A 10,722-nucleotide genomic window follows, 5' to 3' on the forward strand; every position below is an offset into this window, starting at 1 on the left:
AGCCTTATTCTTACTAAAAGTTTATGAATTCCCATCTGGCTGTTAGCAGTTGAGGAAGCTCCCAACCAGTGCTGCCTGTGTCATGCTGGGCAGGGACATCCCACCCCACTGGTAGCACCCTGTCCACCATTCATAAATGGGAATAATAGAGGAATGGCACAGCAGATATATGAGGAATGCAAGGATGGGGCTGCTTCCTTGCGATCCTTCACGCGCTACAGGCAGCACCAGCAGCAGACACGATCAGGTTTCGTTCTGCCCCTCCTGACGCGCCATAGCGCACGTCCGTCGAGCCCGCAGCTCCACCCTCCCCTGCCGGCCCCGCCCCAATCTGACGTCAACCACTCGTAGTCATGGCCGCCTTTAGCGCAGAGCAGCAACCTTCCTCAGCCGGGAGCCCCAGCCCCACTCAGGCCGCAGCGCCGGAGCCCCACGAGGAGCAGGCGGCGGGACGGGGAGACCCGGAGGATGACGAAGAGGAGGAGGAGGAAGAAGAAGATGAGAGTAGCGGCGTGTCGGAGCGGTCCGATAGCCCGGCCGGGAGCAGTATGGACGGCGAGACGGGGAGCAACCGCCCCGATGACGGGCCCAGCTCTGGAAGCAGCGCCCCCAGCACCGCCGGGAGCACCTCCGGGGGAGACGACGGCTACAGCAGCGCCAGCCAGTCCAGCCGCAGAACCAGCCTGGGGGGGTCGTCCGAGGGGGAACCGCTCAGCCGCATGGATTCCGAGGACAGGTGAGGACGGCCCCGTCCACAATAAAATGTCAATGGCCCCGCCCACCGCCGGGATAGTGGCTCCTCCCACAGGCCGGGATAGTGGCTCCTCCCACAGGCCGGGATAGTGGCTCCTCCCACAGGCCGGGATAGTGGCTCCTCCCACAGGCCGGGATAGTGGCTCCTCCCACAGGCCGTGCAATGGCCCCGCCCACAGGCCGGGATAGTGGCTCCTCCCACAGGCCGGTATAGTGGCTCCTCCCACAGGCCGGTATAGTGGCTCCTCCCACAGGCCGGTATAGTGGCTCCTCCCACAGGCCGGTATAGTGGCTCCTCCCACAGGCCGGGATAGTGGCTCCTCCCACAGGCCGGGATAGTGGCTCCGCCCGCCGATTTGCCTCCCAATTAGACTGTGTTCACATGAGGGATCTTAACATGTCAGGGGAAAAATAAACAGATGAATAGATTTCAGGCGCAGTTCAGACAGGTGTGAACATAGCCCTACCCTTCCTATTCACTGCCTCCCTCCAGTGACCCCCATGCACTTGCTGCTCCAATACAACACAGGTGCATGCATTGCCCCGGCTGGGGTGAAATTCCCAGCGTGTCTTCGGAACTACCATAGAAATGAATGGAGCATGCTGGGAGTTGTAGTTCCCCAACAGCTGAAATGCAGGAGGTTGCTGATCCCTGATTGGAGGATATGGTGGCCATTGGGCGGAGGCTGACACCGCGGTATCACTGGTAGATGATGGGGGTGGTGGTCAGGATGTCAGTGACTCTTGTCTGGTTCTTGCAGCATCAGCAGCACCCTGATGGATGTGGACAGCATAATTTCCAGCGGCCGCTCCACACCATCCATGATGAACGTTCTGGGGATCTCGGCCTCATCCGCCAAGAGCCTCTCCTACGCCTGCTGCTGGGACCAGTGCCAGGCCTGCTTCTCCTCCAGCCCGGACTTGGCAGAACACATCCGCACCATCCACGTGGACGGCCAGAGGGGAGGGGTAATGTCCGCATGTGTGATACCCTGCCGGGTGTCAGCCTTTGTCCCCTCTTGTTCCTGATGTTGAGCTGTGTTTTTGTTGCAGGTTTTCATTTGTTTTTGGAAGGGGTGTAAGGTGTACAACACGCCCTCCACCAGTCAGAGCTGGCTGCAGCGGCACATGCTGACCCACAGCGGGGACAAACCTTTCAAGGTAAGATGCCACCACCGTCAGTCGTCTTAAAGGGCATCTGTCAGCAGGTTTGTACCTGTTCCATGTGCACTTGGCAGCTGAAGACGTCTGTGTTGGTCCCATGTTCATATGTGCCCGCATTGCTGAGAAAAGTGATGTTTTAATATATGCAAATTAGCCTCTGGGAGCAACGGGGGCGTTACCATTACACCAAGAGGCTCTGCTCTCTCTGCAACCGCCACGTCCTCTGCACTTTGATTTTCACAGCCAGGAGTGAGGATGTTTACACTGCCTGGCCCTGTCAATCAAAGTGCAGAGGACGTGGCGGTTGCAGAGAGAGCAGAGCCTCTTGGTGTAATGGTAACGCCCCCGTTGCTCCCAGAGGCTAATTTGCATATATTAAAACATCACTTTTCTCAGCAATGCGGGCACATATGAACATGGGACCAACACAGATGCCTTCAGCTGCCAAGTGCCCATGTAACAGGTCAGCCAGTGTCATAGGTACAAACCTGCTGACAGATGCCATCTAAAGGGGGTCTCTGCTTTCAGTACAAAGCATTCTGTGCTGACTGATATATATGCTCCGTTATACCGTGTCCTGCGTAGATGTAGTTACATGATAAAATTCTGCAGCCTGCAGTCACCACTAGAGGGAGCTGAGAAGTTATCCCCCAGTGGCTGGCCTGTTTTTACTTGGAGGTGACCATGGTTAACAGAAGAAGACTGCCACACCCTTCTTTTTTTTTTTTTTTTTTATAAAGCAACCAGTCTGCTCTTCTGAGTTATTCATCACCATTATGGAGTGACAGCCCCTGCCTTGTCCTCGTTAACACTTTCTCCTGAGCTAACGAGAAGATCACTGAAATTGTGTCAGCAGGTCATTTTTTTGGGAGGGTGGAAATGGGGGATTTCATGGCAAGGAATCACTTTGTAATTAATCCCAATGCATTTGATCACTCTTCATAACAAGCTAGAGTTAGTACAAATTGCCACCTTAAAAACTGAAGCAGAAAACTCTGTGAAAACTAAAATTTGTGCAGTGGATTATTCTAATGATGCATAATGTTATTTATACAGGACTGAGATTCCTGCGATTTGCATATATGACCCTTCTCTCAGAATCAGTGGTGGGGGTCCGACTCTGGACTCCCACTACCAGCTGTTAGAAGGGGCTGCGGTGCTTGACCGAGTGCTGTGGCCCCTGTCCCGAAAAAAAGCCATTCACCCTGCGACTGCACAGTACCCTGCTGCTGGGGGGTTGGTTCTAAGGCTCCATCTCCTTCCTGTTCATGCAGTGTGTCGTTGGTGGCTGCAACGCAAGCTTTGCTTCTCAAGGAGGGCTCGCCCGTCACGTCCCCACCCACTTCAGTCAGCAGAACTCTTCTAAAGTGTCTGGTCATCACAAGTCCAAGGAGGAGTCTCCGTCCAAAGCCGGGCTGAACAGGCGGCGAAAACTGAAGAATAAGCGCAAGCGCTCCCTAAGTAAGTGTCCTGCGGCGGAGGTGGCAGCTTCCTCGTAGACTTCCACATGGTAACTGGTTTCTCTCTCCTCCTCAGCAGCAGGGCTGGGATCCACTCCTTATACTTCCGCACCAGTACAGATGAAAGGTAGATCGCTCTTCTGTCTTTTCTCTAAGCTGAGGACACCATTGACCCTTTGTGGAGCAGACCGCTTTCTTATGCGCAGTTCGTGGAGATTACCAGCCTGTGCCCCCTCGCAGTCCCTGAAAGTGTTAGCTCCACCAAAGGAGGACCATATGAGGTTTAAACCCGAGGACTGTAGTTCCCAGTATGATGTGACTGCAGCAGAGGCTATAGGGGCATGCTGGGACCTGAGCTCTGTAGCTTCCTATGGGGGGCCTCTTGCTCTGTCTTCATGTCCCCCTTGTTTGGTGCTGCTGTTTTTGACATTGTTACCTTATAGATTGGGCTTCTGACATCACAGATTCTTCCAGCCATGTATTAGGGGCAAATTCAGCACATTTACAGCCCCAGTCACCTCTTCCCACAATATTACATATAGAATGAGTCTTGTACTGATCTTGCGTTACCGCCTGCATTAAAGGGGTTGTACAGGCGATATATATTGACGACCTATCCTGAGGACCGGTCATCAATATCTGATAGGCGGGGGTCCGACACCTGGTACCCCGCTGATCAGCTGTTTGAAGAGGAGGAGACCCCCACCTAAGCGCTAGTTCCTGACTGTCATTTGAAGTTCCGGCAGTGTGGTGTAATAGAGCGAGTACTTGTAATTACACTATGCCACCGCTCCACAGGAGATGTCGCATAGTGTCATGAAGAGAAAGCGGGTCTCACATGGAGCGTCACCTCCTCTTCAAACAGCTGATTGCCAACAGTGTCGGACCCCATGACCTATCCTCATGATAGGTCATCAATATATATGGCCTGCACAACCCCCTTAACACAGGATCAGTACAAGGCTCACTCTCTATATGCAATAGAGTGACTGGACAACCCCTTTAACTCCAGAGCTGCAGTTGAATGGAAACAGATGGCTTAATGCTGGGGGCTCATACATCAGATAACTGTACATAGTCTGGTCTAAAGATAATGCTTTCCAGAAGGCAAATCACCAGGACAAGCCTGTACTGGCAATGCTTGAGAATATTTCAGAAAAATGGTGAATTCATCTCTAAAGTATAATACAGCCAGTAACTCAGTATCAGTGCAGGATTGGTGATCCCACCAGAAGAATAGTGCATGCAGCTCTGAAGCATAATACAGGCTGTGAAGAGGTGTTCAGAGGTGGACATGCTCCTGTGTGCTTGGCGCATGCTGCTCTTGATCATTTGATATTCCTGCCTGCGAGCACCACATCGTGCAGCATTCGCCACGGTCACAAAATGGCGGACCCACAGCGTATGAATATGGTGTGTGGCTCCGTACAGGTTATTTTACTTTGTGCCCCCTGCCGAGCTGTTGAGGAATGTACAGTATGAGGTGGTGATGCCGTAGGATGGATCTCTGACTCAATAAAGTGTAACTGTCGTTTCATTTTTTTTTATTTATCTGTAGGGACAGTGAGTATTTTTTCTGTAATAGTCCAGCAAAAGAATCTAAGTATGTAGCACTCGCCATAAAACGTCTTCTCTTTATTTAGTTCATTAAAAATACAGCGGTATGGGATGTTGTACAGGCCGGCATGCAACAGCCATTTAGCGCAAGTTTACACTGCCTGTAATACACTTCATCAGAGAAATGTTACGTTTTTTTTATAAGAAAAAACTATGTAAAGTCTCCCCTTAGCAACCAGAATCAGTCTTCAGCATTCTACTTGACGCTGGAAACACTGGCTAACTGTATGATGCAGAGGTGTGCTTCTCAGCCTGCCTCTGGTCTCCCTTCCTAAGCCTCCATACCCCAGCCCTGCCTTCCTAAATGTGTAGCAGAGGTTACAAAGGCTAACATGCCCCGGTGGTTTATCTGCTGCTAGCACTCCCTTCTATCTTCCTAACTTGTCTCTGGTTAGTGCAGGGGAGATAGGGAGAGGAGTGGGGCTGCAGGGTTCACTGCTTGGCAGTAGCTATACAGAAACATAGTACACTGCAAGGTTAGATTAGGGAGACATTTCCTAATAAAGTGTATTATAAAAGCACTCACTGTCCCTACACATAAAAAAAAATGACAGTTATACTTTAACCCCTTAACACATAATCACATACATGTAGGCCATCACCGTTAAGCGGTTATTTGGAGCAGGCTCATGCTCTGAGCTCGCTCCCTACATGGCGGGTGCAGGCTGTATAATGCAGCTGACATCCGCTGGCAAAATCGTGGGGCACTGATAGGTTGTTATGACAGCTTGAGGCTTTGTGAAGGTTCCCAGGCCTGTCATAGCAAACTCCTTGTGAAGCTGTGTCTGAGGCACAACTCGTCAGGGAGCCTACCAGAATCCCATAGACTGCAACAGTATTTTTTTGCAGTCTGTGGTACAAGCGATCAGAAGAGCACATGTACAAGTCCCCTAAGGCAGTGTTCCTCAACTCCAGTCCTCAGGGCCCACCTGCCGGTCATGTATTCAGGATTTCCTTAGTATTGAGCAGCTGATAGTGTCCATCCATCAGGACTTACCACAGGTATTCATTCTGTGGGATATTCCAAATCCTGACCAGCAGGTAGGCCTTGAGGACTGGAGTTGGGGAACCCTGCCTTAAGGGGACTAAAAATGTAAAAAAAAAAAATAATAATAATAAAATAAATATATATATATATAAACACTAAAATATTAAAATGTTACACAAAAAAATAAACGGTAAAAATAAACATAAGACATTGCCATGTTCGAAAATTTTAGAACTATTAAAATATAAAAATAATTTTCCCTGATGGTGAATACTGTAACCGAAAAAAATTAAAATGCGTGATTCACCATTATTTTTCTTGTCCGTCCGTCCCCCCAAAAGAATTGTAAGAGAAAGTGATCAAAAAGTTGTACGTACCAATAAAAACTAGTTTGCCCCGAAAAAAAAAAAAATAATCTCGGGTAACTTTGTAGATTGAAAGCTAATTGGTGGCAGAAAATAGTGATGCTAAGCAAATATAATTTTTTTTCAAAGGTCTATTTTTTTTTAAAGTAATTCTACTGACCTGCAGAATAAGCATGTCAGGTAATTTTTAGCGCATAATGAACATAGTAATAACAATACCCAAAAAACATGGCAGAAATTTCCCCCACAAAGATTCTTTTTCCCATTTTCCAATAAAAGATATGGTAAATTAAAGGGGTATTCCCATCTTGGACATTGGGGGCATATCACTAGGATATACCCCCAATGTCTGATAAGTGGAGGTCCCACCTCTGGGACCCTCATCTATACGTAGAACGGAGCCGGATGGCGCACTGCGCATGCGCGGTTGCTATCCATTCATTTCTATGTTAGTGCTGCAAATAGCCGAGCGGTGTGCTCTGCTATTTTCGAAAGTCCCATTGAAATGCAAGCTCGGCCACCGCTCTATTCACTTCTATGGGGCTAACAGAAATAGCCATTTTGGCACTCCCATAGAAATGAATGGAGGGCGGCCACGCATGTGCATTGCGCCCCCAGCACTTTGCGGCTACGTTCTATGTATATCAGACATTGGAAGCGGGACGTCACCCTGTATCATTTTGTCTTGTAGAGGTTTTCTTATATTGTGCATGACATCCCGATACAGTGTCTGTGGACCACAACCTCCAATATTCTTTGCCTTTTTTTCTATGCATGGTCAGAGAATTAGTTTGGGAGTATCTCTTCCGTCTTTTTGGCACTTGACTCTTGGTTCACGAGCAGTGGCATTTAATTTTTTTATTTTTTGCACTCCAGCCAGGCCACACGACTTCTTTGATGCACAGACTCTGGATGCCATCCGCCATCGTGCCATCTGCTTTAACCTCTCTGCCCAGATAGAATCCTTAGGGAATGGCCACAGCGTGGTGTTTCACAGCACAGTGAGTACGACAAGTCTGTTTCTGGGAAAGCTGGGTGACCATTCATAGTTACAGCTTCCACGGAGGTTGTCACGGAGCTTTCCTCAGTGGCAGATGCATCTCTCGTCAAAATGAGCACATGGAGGAATTGGATCTAGTATTGGCTAGGAGTAGTGACTCCACCAACGCATTAACTGGGAGTATTTTAATTTTCCAGGTGATTGCAAAGAGAAAGGAGGATTCTGGAAAGATTAAGCTCCTGCTGCACTGGACTCCAGAAGACATGTAAGTCCTGTCCACCTGCCGCCATGACTGCAGGCTGGGTGCTGAGGGGCACAGCCTGGATGTGTATTGGGTTTTGGCAAGACGCACAGGCTGGGCGTTGCGCAAGTTGGGCTTGATCCAGGGACATATTGAGTGTGTAATGGCTGGCGCCAGGGCCACAGTCTATTTATCATGCAATTTGTGCCATTTTTTTGCCCCAGTCTTCCTGATGTCTGGGTGAACGAGACTGACTGTCACCAGCTGAAGACAAAGGTCGTCCATTTGTCCAAGCTCCCTAAAGACACAGCCCATCTCCTGGACCCCAACATCTACAGGTAACCTTGGAGGGCGGCTCCTCCTCCTCTTCATTTGCTCTCTGATGTCTCCAGTCTATGACCTTGTTTTCCTTGATGCACAGAGATTCTAGTAAAAGGATCACTCCCAGCGGATCCCTGGCAGATCACTTCTCTTAAGACAACGCTCTGGTTTGTATGACATTTTTTATAATGAATTCTTGTCATGTTGACTGTAAATGGCAGGAATATGTAGGTGAGCTAGGACCGGTGACTTTCAGATTGGGATTGTGCTACCAAAACCAACCTTGGAATTTAAAAGGCCGGCGTCCGGTCCTCTGTAAAGAAAATGTCGTCGTTGAAAAGTTCTATGAGACCTGGTCCCCACACACGTTTTACAGACACATTATGCATCTGTATATTGGAGGAGTATCCTAGCCCTGAACTCACAGCGTCATGGGGATCTAAGATGCTGTGAGTTTGGGTCAGTTAATTGAACCTATGATAGTTCCAGGGATTGTCACTAGGAGAAATAAAGGCCTTGTCTCACTTCAGTAAGTGGCATTTATCATGTAGAGGAAGTTAATACAAGGCACTTACTAATGTATTGTGATTGTCCACATTGCCTCCTTTGCTGGCTGGATTCATTTTTCCATCACACGTTACACTGCTCGTTTCCATGGTTACAACCAATCCATCGGAGGTGGTTGTGCTTGCACACTATAGGAAAAGGTGTCGCTCTGGTGGCCAGCACCATGGGAGTGCACCTAGGCGGGTGCTTTTTCCTATAGTGTGCAAGCGCGGCCACTGCTGCTGGATTGCAGGGTGGTCGTAACCATGGAAACGAGCAGTGTATAATGTAATGAAAAAATAGACCCTAAATATTATAAACTACTCTAAAATGACACTAATGCAGGACACCAGTTAGATATATAAACCCATCTCATGTTAAGGCCTCTTGCACACGACTGTGTCCGAAATGCGGCCTGCAAACTATGGATCCACAAAATACGGACACTGTTCGTGTGAAGTCCGCCTTTTTCTCAATCCATCACTAGAAATGACTATTCTTGTTCACAATCTAGACAAGAACAGGGCATGTTCTATAATGTGCAGATGACAGACATGCCTCTTGTGCCGTAGTGTGTAGAGTCTTTCTTTATGTATTTTCTTTAATATGAGGAGTAATAAAATGAGAGTTTTATCTTTCTTTCCACCTGATGTCCCAGATCAGTGTCTTTTTGGGGTAATTTGCTGATGCACTGTGCATGCTAGGAATGTCGTCGTGTGCACTGACTGTTCCTGTCCCCCTATTCTAGAGGCGCACCACAGAAGCAAGAAGATGACGGCATCTGCGAGAGTGGAGCATCCAGAATATCCTCATGCTCCTCGTACAGTGTTCGATTGTCCGTGTGTTGTGGGGTGATGTCCGCTTATCGCTTCTTCCCTTGCATGGCGACTGCTGTATCTTGTTTGTCGTAGTTTGTGCCGCGACGTCCTACGATTCTGCAGCGCCACTCAGTCAGACCTTAGCTGTGATCCTGTCACGCTGACCCTTATTAATGTGACTTCCTGCGAGGCGTCCCGCTCCAACCCTCCTCGTGTATAGTTTATTGTTTCAATGGAAGGAAACAACCAATTGGAAACCTATAAACTGCGCCAAAGTGAGAGCTCCTGCTCAGTGAAAATAAATTTTGTAAGAAAGAATGAGCTTCCCCCGATGATGCTGCCGTCTCCGTGCCTGTATATACTGCAGATTTGTAATATATTTTTGTACTATGGAGTTTAACTGTAGAGTTTCTTTAGAAGCATAATGTTCCCTGTAAATAGCGCAATCATGAGTAATGGATGCTATATATATATATATATATATATATATGCACCCTCTATAAACTAATCATGTAGATGTGCCGGCGACGAGGCGCTAACTATCTCTGAGAAGATTCTCCCGTCTCTTGTATGGAAGGCAGTCTGCGGCAGGCAGGAGTGACTGTTTAACGCTGAGCCCCACCACTTTAGCAGTCCCACTGCGATGGCGACGTGTAACCAGATGAAGAACAGTCAGACAATGAAGCACTTCTGCCCCTGCTGGCTACATCCTGTCATAACACAGCATCTCGCCCGCTGTAAAATTTCCGGCATTATGTTGTAGTCATGGTTTCCGACTTCAATCGTGGTATGAGGAAACAGTGAAATATTTTATTATTTTTGTTTTTTAATAAAATATTAGAAATCAGAGTCTTGCATATGTGTGTGTCGGGGGGTAGATTTACATGCAGGAACATTGGTGCACTCACCACTGTGTGGTTTGTCCTCGTATCTCTGCCCCTATTGCAATCTCATCTTGGGATGATCCTCTCGAAAATATAACAGCAATTCAAGATCAGTGCAAGCAGTGACTGAAGTAGCAGAGCCCAAACAGCGAGGAATAGGAATGGCCGCCTCTTCCATGCATTGCTGAGCTCCGCAACCGAGCGGTATGTGCTGTTTACCTTTTTTCCTGTATCACTATGATTACATAAGAATTTCTGGAAATAGGTAAATCCTAGGAAATGAGAAGTAGACACTGACACTGCCATGAAGATTTGGAGTGAAGGTCAGCAGTGAGGGGTCTCCTATTTTCTGGTGAAGCTTGCTGTAGCATTGCGAAGTGCTGGAAATGTACTGTGTGGTCCTAGTGCCACGTTGAAGTCTCCACGTTGCTTCACTGCACCTTCATTCAGTGTCTCGTCCATAGAGGGCAGAGATTATAGGTGACAAATAACAATAAGGACCAGCGGAGGATACCAACCAGGGTCTACTCTGCTTAGCACAATTATTTTGTATGGTACTAGTGTT

At 48.2% G+C, this 10,722-nt stretch overlaps 1 protein-coding gene across 2 annotated transcripts; it reads left to right on the forward strand.

Moving 5' to 3' along the window:
* The first annotated feature begins 326 nt into the window (after window positions 1-326).
* AEBP2 (AE binding protein 2) lies at window positions 327-10,122 on the forward strand. Of its 2 annotated transcripts, none has more exons than XM_040435438.1 (10): window positions 327-736; window positions 1,515-1,722; window positions 1,807-1,914; window positions 3,192-3,378; window positions 3,454-3,504; window positions 7,224-7,348; window positions 7,545-7,612; window positions 7,813-7,926; window positions 8,010-8,076; window positions 9,204-10,122. In XM_040435438.1, the coding sequence occupies exons 1-9, from the start codon at window positions 354-356 to the stop codon at window positions 8,062-8,064; spliced, it is 1,299 nt and encodes a 432-aa protein (XP_040291372.1). In that variant the 5' UTR covers window positions 327-353; the 3' UTR covers window positions 8,065-8,076; window positions 9,204-10,122. The 2 variants fall into 2 exon arrangements, with proteins under 2 accessions (XP_040291372.1, XP_040291380.1); XM_040435446.1 differs by having other exon boundaries at window positions 3,457-3,504.
* The last annotated feature ends 600 nt before the right edge of the window (window positions 10,123-10,722 follow it).

This window comes from Bufo bufo, chromosome 1, assembly GCF_905171765.1.
Source record: "Bufo bufo chromosome 1, aBufBuf1.1, whole genome shotgun sequence".
Lineage (NCBI taxonomy): Eukaryota > Metazoa > Chordata > Amphibia > Anura > Bufonidae > Bufo > Bufo bufo.